A 17064-nucleotide genomic window follows, 5' to 3' on the forward strand; every position below is an offset into this window, starting at 1 on the left:
AGTGTGTATGGGACAAAAAAAACCCATAACTTCACAGTGTTTAGGCCTTGCTTAGTTGGGTGAAATTTAGGATTCTGGTTACTGTAGCACTTTCGTTTTTATTTGTCAATTAGTATTTAATTATGGACTAATTAGGCTCAAAACGTTCGTCTTGCGATTTCCAACCAAATTGTGTAATTAGTTTTTTTTCATCTATATTTAATGCTCTATGCACGTATCACAAGATTCGATATAATAATTACTGTAGCATTTTTTTTTAAAAAACTTTTTAGAACTAAACAAGACATTACCTGACAAAGGGACGAGTGCAGCGTGCCACAAAACCACACTTTGTGGATGTCCCGAAGACAAAAAGGCTCATTTTTTTTTTTGGGTTTGGCGGGCTTCTTCCCAGCGAAAAGCACCCGCTGCCCCCAAACAAAACCCCCGCAACGGGTTCAAGCTTCTACCGACGAGGAGAGAGAGAGAGAGGAAGCGTCGCGTGGTGGTCGCCCGCGATGGCAGCGGGGACGATCTCCCGCATCCGGCTGGAGAACTTCATGTGCCACTCCAGCCTCCACATCGAGCTCGACCAGCACGTCAATTTCATCACCGGCCAGAACGGAAGTACGCCTCCCAAACCCTAACCCCCCGTCCCTCTCCCCATTTATCGCGTTGCCTCCTGACGAATGATGCCCTTTGCCCTTCTCTTCTCCTACGACGCGGCGGCGCAGGCGGGAAGAGCGCCATCCTCACGGCCCTCTGCGTCGCCTTCGGCTGCCGCGCTAAGAACACCCAGCGCGCCGCTTCCCTCAAGGACTTCATCAAGACCGGCTGCAGGTTGCGTTCGCCTTCTCTCTTTCCTCCCCTTCTTCCTTTAGACCTGAATATTAATTTTTAGTTAATGATTTTCTAAAGAAAGAGTTAAATCAGTTTTAGGGCTAACGACCTTTGTGGACTTCTGTTACTGCGTTGTGCTGTTTTGTAGTCTGTCGATGTGGCTAATAGATACAGATGAGTTCTGATTATGGAGAACTGCAAATATTGTGCCACACACCTACACCTAGTATATTCGCGCAATATATTGTATCTGAAAAACGTAAAGATATTATCTCAGACTGTTTTCATGCATACAGTGGATTCTTATCTTCCACACATATTCTTCACCGTACAACCTTTCACTTAAGGTACCGTGTCTCCTTTCTGCAACCAGCTGTAACCTGGTCTATTTTTTTTCATCTTCTCTACTACTCCAGCTATGCAGCAATTACTGTGGATATTAATAACCATGGGGAAGATGTGTTTAAGCCTGAAGTATACGGGGACACTATTATATTGGAACGCAGGATTACTGAATCAGCTGGTTCTACAATTTTGAAAGATCAACATGGTAATAGTACTTGTTCTACTTCTAGCCTCCCCGATTGTTGATCGTGTTCTTCTATTGCAAGTGGCGTTTCTTGGGTGAAGTTGCTGGCACCAATTTATCAATTTTTGGCCATGTTTTCATTCTAATAGACTGTGCTACTTTCTTTAACATTATTGTAGTTTTTGAGATTATCAATATAGATTGTTGCCTTTGTTTATTCACTTGTAAGGTTGGTTTACAATAGAGGCTTCTCATGACTATTGAGTTCATTCCCTTTTTTTGTGCACTTTGCACCGCAGGACTGGCTGTTTTCAAAATGTTAGCACAATTGCCCTTGGTTTCTAATCAATGTTGGGGCAGTGGTGCAAACATTTTGGTAATTAGCCCTCAATATGCAAATGCCCCTTTAAAATATTAGACTGTTGCATTTTTCCTTTATGAGTTGTCACAACCTTTGTTGTGACAAGCATCATGACCCACTTCCAAGTAGGCAAAAAGTTCACATGCTCTTAAATTGTTGGCTTCTTACTACATGTTTTTAAATCACAGACATTCTGCCTTCCCACGATATAATATACGAGTGCCCAGTTTTTATATGTTACCCTTCATTTCCATCATAAGTTCTATTAAATGAAACACTGTATGCCTTGAATATGACAATGGCTTTTGGACCTGAATAACGGGCTGATATTTGAAGTCCATTAAGTATGAATTACAAATTGATAATTGTGGTAAATTTGCTAAATTGCACTAAGAGAATAGCTTTATTTTTTTATCAGCTCTTTTAGATTTCCCCTTGAACTCTTATGTTATATTAACTGTTAATGTCTGCTTGCACTGGAACAGGGAGGAAGGTGGCGCATCGCAAGGATGACCTAAATGAAATAATTGAACATTTTAACGTAAGTTGCTTGTTGCTTAGAACGCTTAGAACAGAACATGCTTGTATGTTTGACTTGCTTAGTTCATTGGTTGCCTCTTCATTATTTGTTTTTCTCTGGAGTACTGGTTCAAAATAGGCAAAATATGATTGTATGATTGTTAATATTAAGTTGATAATTGCCACACTCTCTTGAGTGCTTAAGGCACATGGTGAGGTTATGCTATACAACACACACATCCAACATGGTACGTGGGCAAATTCAGTCAGCAGTATAGGAGCTCTGCACTCCTTGATGTTGGTAATATAGATCGTTTCTAGTTTTTTTTTGAATGGGAAATACAGCAGGGGAAGCCCCCACTGTAGGATTTTATGTATTTTAAAAATAAACATAAACCTGTACAAAGAGATAGAATATACAACAAGCCGACCAGCCAGAGGGGAGGCTGAGGTAGCCACAGCAGGAGTGGAACCGCCGGCCCAAAGCCAGGGAGGTCTAGTTTCTTGACAGCATGGTGTATATTTTTTTTTTCTCGAACACGCAGGAGAGCTGCGTATCATTATATTAAGAAGAGTAAAGGAGTGGGTTTAGAAACCCCATACAGCCACACACATACACACACCCTTCTATATCTAAAGGTGTATCTCTCTCACACTTTTCAAACTTGACCCAAGACCACTAGAAAGTAGAAAGGAACTCACGCATTGGCTGGCTCTAGAGCAAGGAGATTGGATATTCCCCGAGCTCTGGCCAAACTCCACAGCAGAAACTCATTTTTTACCGAAACCAGAACACTATTTAGGCTCAGTTGAATCCCATCAAACACACAGCGATTGCGGTGATTCCAAATGGACCAAGCTCCCAGCATGGTGTATATTTATGGATGCTTTTGGTTAAACAGTTGGTACTTCAACATGGGTTCATTCTATAGATATCTAATTGTTTTCATCTTTATACCTTTCTGCTGGAGTGCTTATTTGTAATGTGATTACTAGATATATGTTGTCTGCGTTGTTATGCATCTGTGTCACTTTTCAGATTGAAGTTGACAACCCTTGTGTAATTATGAGTCAAGACAAAAGCAGAGAGTTTTTACATTCAGGAAATGACAAGGATAAGTTCAAGGTAATCAAAACTCTTAGTTTCGCACCACTCTTCTGCAATTTTTAACTATGCAACGGAACATCTATGCCTTTCAATGATCTATTATTGTCGAATGCAAATTCATGTGCCTGTCAGTGGTCTGGCCATTGTATATTTTCATTCTTGCTGAATTATTTGCTGATTGTTGTTTCATGAAAAAGATAATACTCAACTTATTGATGGCCAGATTTCAGAATATACTGTACCATTTTAGATAAACTTGAGCAATTAGGCTTCAGTCATTAAGTTGGAGTTTAAAAGTGTGCTGCACCTGCGCATTCTGTATGCTCTCCTAATATAACTGGTAACTGGCCTCGTTCTAGGTTTTTACTGTTCATATCTTTCTGTTTTGCTTCAGTTCTTTTTCAAGGCTACGCTTCTTCAACAAGTGAATGACTTGCTTGCTACAATAAGAGACAACCTGAACATTGTGGACTCTATAGTTGAAGATCTGGAAGCGTCAATTAGGCCAGCGCTCAGAGAACTTGATGAAATTCAGGAGAAGATAAAGAATATGGAACATATTGAGGAAATAGCACACGAGATTGAAAACTTGAAGAAAAAGTTGGCTTGGTCATGGGTTTATGATGTTGATAAAAAGATTGGGGAACAAGAAGAGACGCTTGAGAAACTCAAAGAGCGTATCCCTGCATGCCAAGAACGAATTGATCGAAATACAGTAAGTGATACTTTAAGGGGAACAATTCTGTCTCATTTTTTTAGAGCAGTCCTGTTCTATGTATGTTGTGATATATATTTTTTGTTATCTAACTGCCTAACTATATTAAATCCCTAGTTGAGTACAAGTAACGCTGGAAGAACTTCATGTTTGTTAGTCAGCATTTTACCAAATATAAATTCATAATAGACTGCTAATTTTTTTTGCTTGTATTGTACTCATGGTTTTGTTAGATCAAAGGATGAATTCAAGGACACTTCTTTAATACATTTGAACGGCCATGTATGATATTTGTAATAATGAATGGAGTGGACTTTGATCAAAGCTATGTAGAAATTTGGGTCAGCTAATTAGAGCTTCTATATTGTAAGGGCCTGTTTGGATCCCATTCTCTAAACTTTAGAGCTCTAAAAACTTTAGAGCACTTTAGCTCACTTTTGAGGTCTGAAGCTCTAATGTGAGGTAGGCTAAAGTTTAGAGCTAACCTTAGACCACCTGTTTGAAGACTTTAGCTCTAAAGTTTAGAGCAGTGGATCCAAACAGACCCTAAATATGCAATGCAGGGTATAATACCAAAATTCGTAATGGCTAACAATGTTTATCTTCTGAATTTGTTTAAAACATTTGCAGTTGGTTATTTCATGGCAGTTTGAAGTCATCATTTGTTCGTTTACAAACTAACCTGTTGAAATGGAATTGCCATGGTTCAAGTTTCATTTCTTCCAGTAGTTTATGTTACAGTTTTCCCTACTCCCTGAGGATGTTGCATTCATGCTACAAAATTTGTGTGCTAAATTAATAATTCAACAGGTCTGAAATGTTGAAATGGTTGTTAACTGAATTGATTTTTCCTTTATCTTGTAGGCAATTATAGAGGAACTGAGGAAAGAATTTATTGTGAAGACAGAAAATTTTAAATCCTTTTCGGAGAAGACACAGGAAGCAAGGAGGATGAAGGAAAAAATGGATCATGACATTCGTGAGGTGTATTGTTGGCTTAAGTAGCTTTCAGTATTGCTTTATATGTTGTTTATGATGTTTTACAACAATTGCTTAAAGACATTATGACTTGTAAGTTGTCAATTGTAGAATAACAGAGATAGAAGGGAAAACACCACACACCCAACGTGGGGGGGTGACCTTGATATATATAGCCAATACATGGCAGCTTACATGCAATACATGGCAGGTGCTAATCATACTAAATATAGACTTGCCTAATATACACTTTCCTAATGTACATATCTATCAGCCGCCCTCAGTCGAAGCGTTAGGATTCCGGATGCACAGACTGGACCGAAAATCCTCAAAGAGCTGAACCGGCAGCCCCTTTGTCATGAGATCAGCGAATTGATACTTGGACGGCACATGGAGAACGCGAACCTCGCCGAGAGCCACCTTCTCACGGACGAAATGGATGTCGATCTCAATGTGCTTGGTACGGCGGTGGTGGACCGGGTTGGCTGTCATATAGACAGCGCTGACGTTGTCACAGTAGACAACTGTGGCGACCTTCAATGGAACGTGAAGTTCCTGAAGAAGCTGTCGAAGCCAACAGCACTCTGCGACCACATGAGCAACAGCCCGGTACTCGGCCTCCGCACTGGACCGGGACACCATGGTTTGCCGTTTGGACGACCAGGACACCAAGCTGTCGCCGAGGAAGACGCAGAAGCCTGAGGTGGAGCGGCGGGAGTCGGGGCACCCTGCCCAGTCAGCGTCGGAGTAGGCAATCAACTTGTCGATAGGCCCAGTACTGATGTGGAGGCCAGCCGACAGTGTGCCCTTCACATACCGAAGTATGCGCTTGATCAGCGCAAGGTGAGCTTCGCGCGGATCATGCATGAAGAGGCACACCTGCTGCACAGCGTACGCCAGGTCGGGGCGAGTGAGCGTCAAGTACTGAAGTGAGCCGGCGAGACTCCGGTACGTGGCGGGGTCGGCGACGGGAGCGCCCTCCGTGGCAGAGAGCTTGGCACGAGAGTCGACAGGCGTCGATGTCGAGTGACATTCGGCCATGCCCGCCTTCTGAAGAAGATCCACCGCGTACTGCCTTTGGCTGAGGAAGAGCTCGTCGGAGGAGCGAGTGACGGAGATCCCCAGGAAGTGATGGAGCTCCCCAAGGTCTGTCATGGCAAACTCAGAGTGAAGGCGACCGATGATGCGGCGGAGCAGAGCATCCGAGGAAGCCGTGAGGACGATGTCGTCGACGTACAGCAGCAAGTAGGCACTGGTGCCGCCCTCAGTGTAGACGAAGAGGGAGGTGTCGGTGGCAGAAGCGACGAAGTCGAGCTGTCGAACGTACGTGGCGAAGCACTGGTGCCACGCCCGCGGGGCCTGCTTGAGGCCGTAGAGGGAGCGCTGAAGAAGACAGACGGCGTCGGGACGCGCCGGGTCGACGAAGCCGGGGGGCTGCTGACAGTAGACCGTCTCGTGCAGGTGACCGTGAAGAAAGGCATTCTTCACGTCCAGCTAGTGGATGGGCCACTGACGAGAAGCGGCGATGCTGAGGACGACCCGAATGGTGGCAGGCTTGACGACGGGGCTGAACGTCTCGTCGTAGTCGATGCCGTGGCGCTGGGTGAAGCCGCGAACGACCCAGCGAGCCTTGTGACGAGCCAGGGTGCCATCGGAGTGGAACTTGTGCCGGAAGATCCACTTGCCTGTCACCACGTTGGCACCTGGGGGCCGGGAAACGAGTCGCCACGTGTCGTTGTCGACGAGAGCCTTGTACTCCTCGGCCATGGCCGCGCGCCACTGGGGGTCGGCAAGGGCCCCTCTGTAGTCGCGGGGAATGGGTGAGGCAATGGAGGCGGTGGCGACGTGAGCAGACGATGGGAAGCCGTAACGATCAACAGGCTTCAGCGAGCCTGTCTGGAGGCGCGTCACAGGTCGGCTCGAAGTAGGAGGTGGCGGAGAGGCTGCCACAACTGGAGCAGGAGCCGGCTGTTCTGGAACAGCGGGCGCCGGCGGGGGCACCTCCACGACTGGTGCAGACAGTGGTGCAGGAGCCGGCTCAGCAGCCGGTGCGGGAGCACCAGCACGCCGCCGAACGTAGACCCGTAGAGGTGGACCGGTCGGAGCAGGAGCAGCCGTGCCAGGAGTAAGGACCAGGCCAATCTGTAGGATGGCGGGGTCCTCAGCGAGCTCCTCCAGTTGAGCTCGGCGTCGCGGCTGCTCAGCGGCGACTGGCGACGGAGCGACCGCAGGGGGCACCATGGTGGCAGTGTGGTGCACCGGCGCAGCTGGACCTGGAAGAAGAAAATCCAGAGAGCTTGTGGGCTCACTGGTGGGGTCAGTGCTGAACGGAAAATGATTCTCGTCGAAGACAACATGACGGGAGATGATAATCCGTCTAGTTGTGAGGTCGAGACACCGATAACCCTTGTGAGAGGAGGGGTATCCGAGAAAGACACAGGCTGTGGAGCGAGGGGCTAGCTTGTGTTTGGAAGTGGCGGTGAGGTTGGGATAGCAGAGGCAACCGAAGACACGAAGAATAGTGTAGTCTGGGGACTGCTTGAAGAGTTGCTCATAGGGAACTCTATGGTGAATGGCTGAGCAGGGGCGCCTGTTGAGGAGATATGTGGCTGTAGCTAGCGCCTCTGCCCAATATTCGGGTGGCATGTGGTCGTGGATGAGTAGCGTGCGACATATGTTGTTCAGAGAACAGATGATACGTTTAGCCTTGCCGTTTTGAGGGGAGGTGTAAGGGTAGGAGAGGCGTAAGTGAATGCCGCTAGAGGCGAAGAAGGTGGCGAGGGCATTGTTGACGAATTCAGTGCCATTGTCGGCCTGAACAGCCTTGATAGGAAGGTTGAACTGTGTGTGGACGAAGGCGCAAAACTGAGTGATGTGAGTAGCTACCTCGGACTTGTGGACTAGGGGGAAGGTCCAGCAAAAGTGGGTGAAGTCATCGAGGATGACAAGGTAGTACTGTGCACCAGAAATACTAGCGACCGGGGATGTCCAAACATCACAGTGTATAAGCTCAAAAGGTAAAGAGGAAACTGAACTGGAATTGCCAAAAGGCAGCCGCACATGCTTGCCAAGTTGACATGAGTGACAGAGTATGAGCTGATTTATTATAGGAAATGGAATTATTTTGTCTAAGCAAATGTAGGGCAGCAGCTCCTGGATGACCAAGACGATGATGCCATAGGTCAGTGGAGGTGGCGAGGTTGGCTTGTGGCGTGGCAGGGACGGTGTAGAGGCCGTCGGAGCTATTGGAGCGAAGAATCACGCGCTGGTCTGTAGGTCCTTAACAGAAAAGCCAAATGCGTCAAATTCGATAGTGCAATTGTTGTCACGAGTGAATTGGCGAACCGAAAGTAAGTTGCGCACTAGAGAGGGGACAACTAGAACATTGCGAAGCGAGAAGGGAGACGCGTGGCCTGGTAATGTGGAGCTGCCGGAGCAAGAGACAGGAAGATGATGGCCGCTGCCAACAGTGATGGATGGGATAGAAGAGAGTTGACGGGAGAGGAGTATACCATCCGAGTTGTGCATGTGGGAGGTGGCGCCGGAGTCCATGACCCAGCCGGAGTTCTGGAGCGCCATCTGGTTCAAGGCGGCGATGAGGCCGGCCTGATCCCACAGTGGAGCGGATGGAGCTGGCGGAGGGGGAGCGAAGACGGTGTGGGCCTGCGGACTGGCACCCATGATGCCCTGGCCACGCTCGCCCTGGTCACCGTGAGGGGGCCAGCCGCCGGGGCTGTTGCCCTGCTGCCAGCTGCTGCCTGGAGGAGGAACGCCGCCCTGGAAGGCCCATGGGTTGTAGCAGAACCAGGGCCCCATGGGGCGGTTGCCCCCTTGCTGTCCACTGCCGCTGCCCTGCTGCCAGCCAGCGCCGATGCCTTGGCCGCGCCATCCGCCCTGTTTCTTGCCGCCCTTGCCTTTCTTGCCGCCCCCAGAGCCCTTGGGAGCAGCGCCAGTGGCCACAGAGGAGGAGGGGCGGCACCCTGGAGAAGTGCAGGAGCCAGAGGCGGCCACCATGGCAGATGCAGCCGTGGTCTTCTCGTCGTTGGCGAGGCGCAGCTCTTTGAGGGAGAGCATTTCTCGCGCCCTGGAGAAGGAAGGCAGCTCGGGGGAGTTGGCGATGTCGTTGGCAGTGGCAGTGTAGCGCGGGTTGAGGCCGCGTAGGAGGCTGAGGACGAGTTGGGAGTCCTCGATGGTGTGGCCGACGTCCCGAAGAGCGGCGGCCTTGATCTTGAGGCGCTGGCAGTACTCGTCAATCGTCGAGTCACCCTGTTTCAAGGAGTGAAACTCCTCAAGCAGGAAGACGGCCCGAGGCGCGCGGTTGGAGCGGAAGAGGCCCTCAATCGCCACCCACAGCTCGCGGGCGGACTGGTTCTCGTCGGTGATGGCAAGATCAAGAACCGAGTCGTCGACGGTGTTGAGGATCCAGCCGCGGACAGTGCACTCGGCAATGTCCCACGATGGATCAGCAGCCGGAGGAGCTGGCCCGTCGATGTGGGGGCGAAGGCTGAATTTCCCACAAAAGGCCTTGAAGAACGAAGCCCACTTGGTGAAGTTGGGATTCTTCATCTCCAGGGTAACCGGAATGTGAGTCTTCACGTTCACGACGGTGTAGGGGTGGACGACGACGGCCTGCGGCGGTGGTGGTGCAGCAGCGGCTGCGACAGCGGCAGCGGCTGCGGCCGAGGCATCGGCGTTGGAAGACATCTCGCCACAGGGAGGAGGAGCGCCCAGGAGAGAGGTGGGGAGGAAGGAGGCGGAAGTAGAAGGTCCGGGATCTAATTGATCTCGGTCTGTGATACCATGTAGAATAACAGAGATAGAAGGGAAAACACCACACACCCAACGTGGGGGGTGACCTTGATATATATAGCCAATACATGGCAGCTTACATGCAATACATGGCAGGTGCTAATCATACTAATATAGACTTGCCTAATATACACTTTCCTAATGTACATATCTATCTAACAATCTTGGTGCTATTGCATGTTGCTTTCATAATAGATGTATATTGTATGCGTGTTCATGGCCTTGTGAATATGAAATTGCACTACATTGCAAGTACCTATACTTTGCATGTTTCAGTTTTCTGGTTATACTTCTCATTTTGGTGTAAATTATTATCTAAATTTTACCTTTAGGTCATGGATAGTTGCCACGTTTTTACCACTAGTCATATGATATTGTTCACATTTATCACTTGCAGGCAATTGTGTTAGTTTAGTCCCACATCAGAAATTGATGATGGGGAGCACAACATATAAAGCGGGGGTAGTCTTAACTTATTAGGCTAGTCTTTTGGGTTGAGTTAGCTCCGAGGCCTTGATATGTTGTGAGCTCCGGTGGACTTGGGCTTAAGGAGGTGCTGGCTTGTGGGTATAGCGAGCTAGGCCGAATATGCTGCGTACTCTAACAAGTGGTATTAGAGCCATGGTCAAAAACCCTAAAAGATCTGAGGGGTCACATGGTGATGGGCTAGCCTGTTCCCATTTAACATCTTGGAGGTCACACATGTTGTGTGTGACATGGAGCGTTGGACTCTAGGCCCATATAACGTCTTCCGGAGGGGTCACATGGTGATGGGGGAGCCCATTAATGTCTCGGAGGTCACATGGGTTGTGTGTGACATGGAACATTGGACTCGGGCTTGGATAACGTCTTTTGGAGATCACACGGGTTGTGTGCGATGTGAAGAGTTTGGCCCGATATGTAACGGGTGGATTGTTTGTGTGTAACGGGGGAGATTGTTTGGTTTAGTCAACAACAACAACAACAACAACAATAAAGCCTTTAAGTTTCAAATAAGTTGGGGTAGGCTAGAGTTGAAACCCAACAGAAGCAATCAAGGTTCAAGCACGTGAATAGCTGTTTTCCAAGCACTCCTATCTAAGGCTAAGTCTTTGGGTATATTCTATCATTTCAAGTCTTCTTTTATTGCCTGTATCCAAGTTAACTTCGGTTTTCCTCTGCCTCTCTTCACGATACTATCCTGGCTTAGGATTCCACTACGCACCAGTGCCTCTGGAGGTCTCCGTTGGACATGTCCAAACCATTTCAACCGGTGTTGGACAAGCTTTATTTTAATTGGTGCTACCCCTAATCTATCACGTATATCATTGTTCCGAACTCGATCCCTTCTTGTATGACCACAAATCCAACGCAACATACGCATTTCCGCGACACTTATTGTTGAACATGTCTTTTCGTAGGCCAACATTCTGCACCATACAACATAGCAGGTCTAATCGCCGTCCTATAAAACTTGCATTTTAGCTTCTGTGGTACCCTTTTGTCACATAGGACACCAGATGCTTGGCGCCACTTCATCCACCCTACTTTGATTCTATGGCTAACATCTTCATCAATATCCCCGTCTCTCTGTAGTATTGATTCTAAATATCGAAAGGTATCATTCCTAGGCACTACTTGACCTTCCAAACTAATATCTTCCTCCTTCCGAGTAGTAGTGCCGAAGTCACATCTCATATACCCAGTTTTAGTTCTACTGAGTCTAAAACCTTTGGACTCCAAAGTGTCCCGCCATAACTCCAGTTTCTGATTCATTCGTGTCTGGCTTTCATCAACTAGCACTACATCGTCCGCGAAAAGCATACACCAAGGGATGTCCCTTTGTATGTCCCTTGTGACCTCATCCATCACTAAGGCAAACAGATAAGGGCTCAAAGCTGACCCTTGATGTAGTCCTATCCTAATCGGGAAGTCATCCGTGTCTCCCATCACTTGTTCGAATACTAGTCACAACATTGTTGTACATGTCCTTAATGAGCCCGACGTACTTTGTTGGAACTTTATGTTTGTCCAAAGCCTACCACATAATATTTCTTGGTATTTTATCATAAGCTTTCTCCAAGTCAATAAAAATCATGTGCAGGTCCTTCTTCTTCTCCCTATACCGCTCCATAACTTGTCTTATTAAGAAAATGGCTTCCATGGTTGACCTTCCAGACATGAAACCAAATTGATTCATAGAGACCCGTGCTATTGCTCTCAAGCGATGCTCGATAACTCTCTCCCATAGCTTCATAGTATGGCTCATCAACTTAATTCCCCGGTAATTAGTACAACTTTGAATATCCCCTTTATTTTTGCAGATTGGTACCAATATACTTCTCCACTCGTCAGACATTTTGTTAGATCGAAAAATATGGTTGAACAGCTTAGTTAGCCATACTATGGCTATGTTCCCGAGGCATCTCCACACCTCGATTGGGATACCATTCGGTCCCATCGCTTTACCTCCTTTCATCCTTTTCAACGCCTCTCTGACATCAGATTCTTGGATTCTCCGTACAAAGCGCCTATTGGTATCATCAAAAGAGTCATTGAACTGAAAGGTTGTGTCCGTATTCTCACCATTGAATAATTTGTCAAAATATTCTTGCCATCGATATCGGATCTCATCCTCCTTCACCAAGAGATGCCCCCGTTCATCCTTAATGCACTTAACTTGGTTGAAGTCTCTTGTCTTTCTCTCACGAACCCTAGCCATTCTATAAATGTCCTTCTCTCATTCCTTCGTACTCAAGTCTTCTTTGCCACCTTGTACTTCTCTATGTTGTCCACACTCTTGTCATGGTACAAGTGTCTATATCATTCTTTCTTCTCCTTAATAGCTCTTTAGACTTCCTCGTTCCACCACCAAGTATCTTTAGCCTCGCCTTCACTTCCTTTGGTTACTTCACACACCTCTGAGGCCACTTTCCGAATGTTGGTTGCCATCTTCTTCCATATGTTGTTTATGTCCTCTTTTTCCTTCCAAGAGCATTCTTTGATAACCCTTTCTCTGAATACCTCTGACGTCTTCTCTTTCAGTTTTCACCACTTTGTTCTTTCAATCTTAGCTTGTTTATCCCTACGGGCACGCATCTGAAAATGAAAGTCTGCCACTAAAAGCTTATGTTGAGAAACAACACTCCCCTGGTATCACCTTGCAACCCAAGCATGCTCGTTTATCCTTTCTTCTTGCGAGGACAAAGTCAATCTGGCTAGAGTGTTGTCCGTTACTGAAGGTCACTAGATGAGATTCTCTTTTTCTAAAGAAAGTGTTGGTTATCATCAGGTCAAAAGCTACCGCGAAGTCCAGAACTTCCCCCCCTCCTGATTCCTACTATCATACCCAAAACCTCCATGAACTGTCTCGAAACCTGCGCTTGTAGTACCTACATGCCTATTAAGATCTCCTATAAAAAACGTCTCACTACTAGGTACAGTTCTAATCAGGCCATCTAAGTCTTCTCAAAACTGTCTCTTAGCACTCTCGTCGAGGCCTACTTGGGGGACATACACACTAATTACGTTCAAGACCATATCACCAATGACAAGCTTGACTAAGATAATCCTATCTCCTTGCCTTCTCACTCCCACCACACCATTCTTGAGGCTCTTATCAATCAAAACTCCTACTCCATTTCTATTCGCGACTGTCCCTGTGTACCAAAGCTTGAAACTTGTATTGTCCACCTTCTTCACCTTCTGACCCTTTTATTTAGTCTCTTGAACGCAAAATATATTTACACGCCTCCTAGTCGCGGTATCAACTAATTCTCTTAACTTACCTGTAAGCGACCCTACATTCCAACTACCTAAACGGATCCTAGTTGGTTCGACTAGCTTCCTTACCCTTCGCACCCGTCGACTCAGATGTGAAGACCCTTGCTCATTTTTCACTACACCCGGGCGCCGATGTAGCGCGCCACTAAGGAAGTGACGACCCGATCCTCGTTCACTTGACACCATGCCCAGATCGCGACACGACGCGTCACCAAGGGGGTGCCGACCCGGCCTTTGCCCATTTAACACCATACCCGGGTTCCGATATGGTGCGTCGCTAGGAGGGTTACGCCTAACGGTTTTCTTTTGGGTTTCATCTCCATTAGAATGGCTAGATTTAACGTTGGTTCGCCACGCCTATCACAACCCTCCTCCTTTACCAGGACTTGGGACCTGCTATGTTGAGACAACATAGGCGGAGTTGGTATATTGTGGGTTATGGTGGACCTAGGCGAGCTGGGCTGGATTTGCTGCGCACTCTAACAAACTGTTCACTTGCCTCCTTTTGCCATTTGAATGTGCTTATATGAGCATTCACATCTTCTATACCATTTAAAGCAATTTAATTGGGAGAATAGGTTACCCATTGAAGTAAATTAGAATTATGTGTTGTCAATTATGTGAAAATTGTCTTATTTATTATTTATGTGACAAATTTCCTGAAAATTTGAAATTGCATCTATTCCTATTAGATACTAGATATGATTGCACCATTACTTTGTTAGCTGTCTTCTTAGTTATTCATGTTCCTTTGCAGGCTGTGAAACTGAAGATGGATCTAGAGAAAGAGCATGCTCGTGGAAGACAAGTGTTGAATAAAATGAATGCCCGTGTGAGACAACTAGAGGAGCAAGTTAATGAATTTGAGCTGCAGCATATGCAACAAACTCAGGTGATTTTTTTCTTCTAAATGTATTTTATTTTTTGAGTAAAATACACAGGCGGTCCTTGTTTGTTGGGGTGCCATCTAGGTCTATGAACTTGCAGATTGCACAAGTGCAACCCTAAACATGCTAATTTGTGTCATCTGGGTCCATAGCTTGCAGAGTGTATAAGCGCATCTCTGGTCTTACTAAATAGTGTCATCCAGGTCCAAATTGTTACACATATGAGCAACTATGTGTTAATTTTAATCTAATTTTGATATGCTTTGTGTTCACATGCGTAACTATCACAACTATAAGTATCAAGAGAAAAAAGACTAGTGCCAAATGAAATCATTGGTTACTAATAGCACAAGAATTAGCCCAGGTTGAATTTGGCCTGATACGGCGTGGGCAGGCTACTCACTACTCAGTGAGGCAAGCGTAGTAGTGAGTGTGGAAGCAATTGGGATTGAGGCAGAGAACGCGGAGGATAGCGAGGAACTGGTGGAGGGTCGTGGTCAACGGCGGTGGCGGTGGAAAAACCTGGTGCCACTGGCGAAGAGGAAACCCACGCCCCACATGGGAAGGTGGATTCTCTTCGATGATTACAATCCAAACTAAGGTGCCCCTTTATATTTTAGGTGCACCTCCTAATCCACAAACTCGCCTAACAATCCTTCCTATTTCCCTGCTGTTACCACCCTCCTGCTCTGCATGCCGCCTATGTCGCTCTACCCATGCCTTGGGCTGGGTTGTCACTTCGGTCGACGGCGGTACTGTCGGCCCATGAAGGAGTCTACAACATGGCCATTATTGGAAGGATGACTCTATCGATTATTACCAGCCCGATTGTAATCCTTTTCTTTTGGTAGGGATTGCACCAGAGCACCTTCTATTTCTAATAGGCCATGAAGGTCATTCTGAGCGAGTCCATAAAAAGTGATCCACTTCTTCATCGGTTATAGTTGTGATGGTTATGCAAGTGGACACTGCTGTTCATATGTCTAACACTTCGGACCTAGATGACCACCATTTAGTAAGATGAGGGGCACACTTCTAAAGTCTGCAAGTTCATGGACCTAGATGATATAGATTATCAAGTTTAGGGATGCACTTGTGCAATATGCAAGTTTATGGACCTAGATGGCACCCTAGGACAAGTTTGAGGACCGCCACTGTATTTTCCTCTTTCCTTTTCAAAAAGTAACTCTATCTCAATAGCAATGGCTAGTAGCCAACATGATTGGTTGTAGTTGGCTATGGAATTAATCAACTCTTTTGGGTTGTTGTGCACAATCGTTCATTAATAGATCAAGCCACACATGACCTTGATTTCTTGGTTCAGATCTTGGCCTTATATCTTGAACATAAGTGAAAAAAAGTTAAAGTGCACATTCACCCGTATCTTACACAATTTGTTTCTTTATTGAAAATTCGAACTAAGGATGGTGCATCACACATTCCCATATACAATTAACTTAGAAGATCAAGGGTGCCTGCAACCAGATCTCATGTCTCTTTTCTGTCGATCAATTTCTTGTGGAAAATATATACTTTTTCATAATTGTACATATTATATTGCATGATTCCCTGGGGCAACTCACTGTACTCAGTTACAGACAGCTCATGGCTAGGCACCTATGCATTGCCTAATAACTACTATGTAGCAAAAGTTAGATGAGAAGATGCCCCCAAATGCGTTTGAAAGTTGGTGATTTTTCTCATAGACAGTGAAGCCAGGTATTATTTTAAATAGATTTGTACTTGTCAAAGATTTAGATATCGTAAATAATATTTTAATAAATTGGTTGCCTTTTGGATTAGGGTATCGTTGTCCAATACACAAACATGAGACACACATTGAATACTGGTTCAGACCTCCTGAAGGATAATAACCCTATGCCATGTGTTCTTTTCCTTCTTTATTGATGATCTGGTTACAGTGTAGGTGTCTATACCTAGTTATAAGGGTCTGGGCATGATGCTGCTAGACTACGAACTCGGTGAGATTGGGATGGTGATCTCAGCAAGGCATTAGGTCTTGAGTTCGATTCACAATTCTAAGGTCCTCCTGTGTTCATATATTAGTCTGTCTTCATTCGGATAGGAGTTTTTCCCTTGTTAGCCAAGGCTCTAGCTTCTGTTTTGTGTTGCCCCTGCTCTAGTGCTCTGTAACCCGATTAGGAAATTCTGGACATACTTATTCTGGTCCTGGATTAGGCGGGCTCTGTCTGCTTGGTTGGTGGGCCACTGGGCCTGAACCACAACTGTATATCCTATGCTGGCATATACCTCTTATTGGGATATATTTGGGCTTTTATTAATATTTTGATATTCTCCAGCAGTCAGCTCTAATGTGTTATGTCCCTTTTGGTTTCTTTTGTATATTTATTTGGCTTTGGAACTTTTAGTTTTCTTTTGGAACTTCCTATTATTCTATCTCATATTCTCATCTGAATCCTTTCTATATGAAATCGAAGGCTGAAGTATCTCAAGTTGAGGATAGCATACGGGAATTACAGCAGGAGATAAACTCTGCCCATTTAAATGCTACAAGGTAGTTTTCATGTTAATTACTTTTGCTTTAGGTGACAACCA

The 17064-nt window shown here is 46.0% G+C and overlaps 1 protein-coding gene across 6 annotated transcripts in view; it reads left to right on the forward strand.

Moving 5' to 3' along the window:
- The first annotated feature begins 398 nt into the window (after positions 1-398).
- Positions 399-17064, forward strand: part of LOC136541816 (structural maintenance of chromosomes protein 6B-like) — a 39094-nt gene continuing 22428 nt past the window's right edge. For all 6 annotated transcript variants that reach the window (XM_066533924.1, XM_066533925.1, XM_066533926.1 and 3 more), the window contains exons 1-9: positions 399-606; positions 714-819; positions 1236-1369; positions 2195-2250; positions 3268-3354; positions 3731-4051; positions 4916-5035; positions 14358-14492; positions 16947-17023. In XM_066533924.1, coding sequence (XP_066390021.1) covers positions 498-606; positions 714-819; positions 1236-1369; positions 2195-2250; positions 3268-3354; positions 3731-4051; positions 4916-5035; positions 14358-14492; positions 16947-17023 — 1145 coding nt within the window. In that variant the 5' untranslated portion in view covers positions 399-497. The remainder of the gene's footprint in view (positions 607-713; positions 820-1235; positions 1370-2194; positions 2251-3267; positions 3355-3730; positions 4052-4915; positions 5036-14357; positions 14493-16946; positions 17024-17064) is intronic.

Source organism: Miscanthus floridulus, chromosome 3 (genome assembly GCF_019320115.1).
Source record: "Miscanthus floridulus cultivar M001 chromosome 3, ASM1932011v1, whole genome shotgun sequence".
In the NCBI taxonomy this organism is placed as follows: domain Eukaryota; kingdom Viridiplantae; phylum Streptophyta; class Magnoliopsida; order Poales; family Poaceae; genus Miscanthus; species Miscanthus floridulus.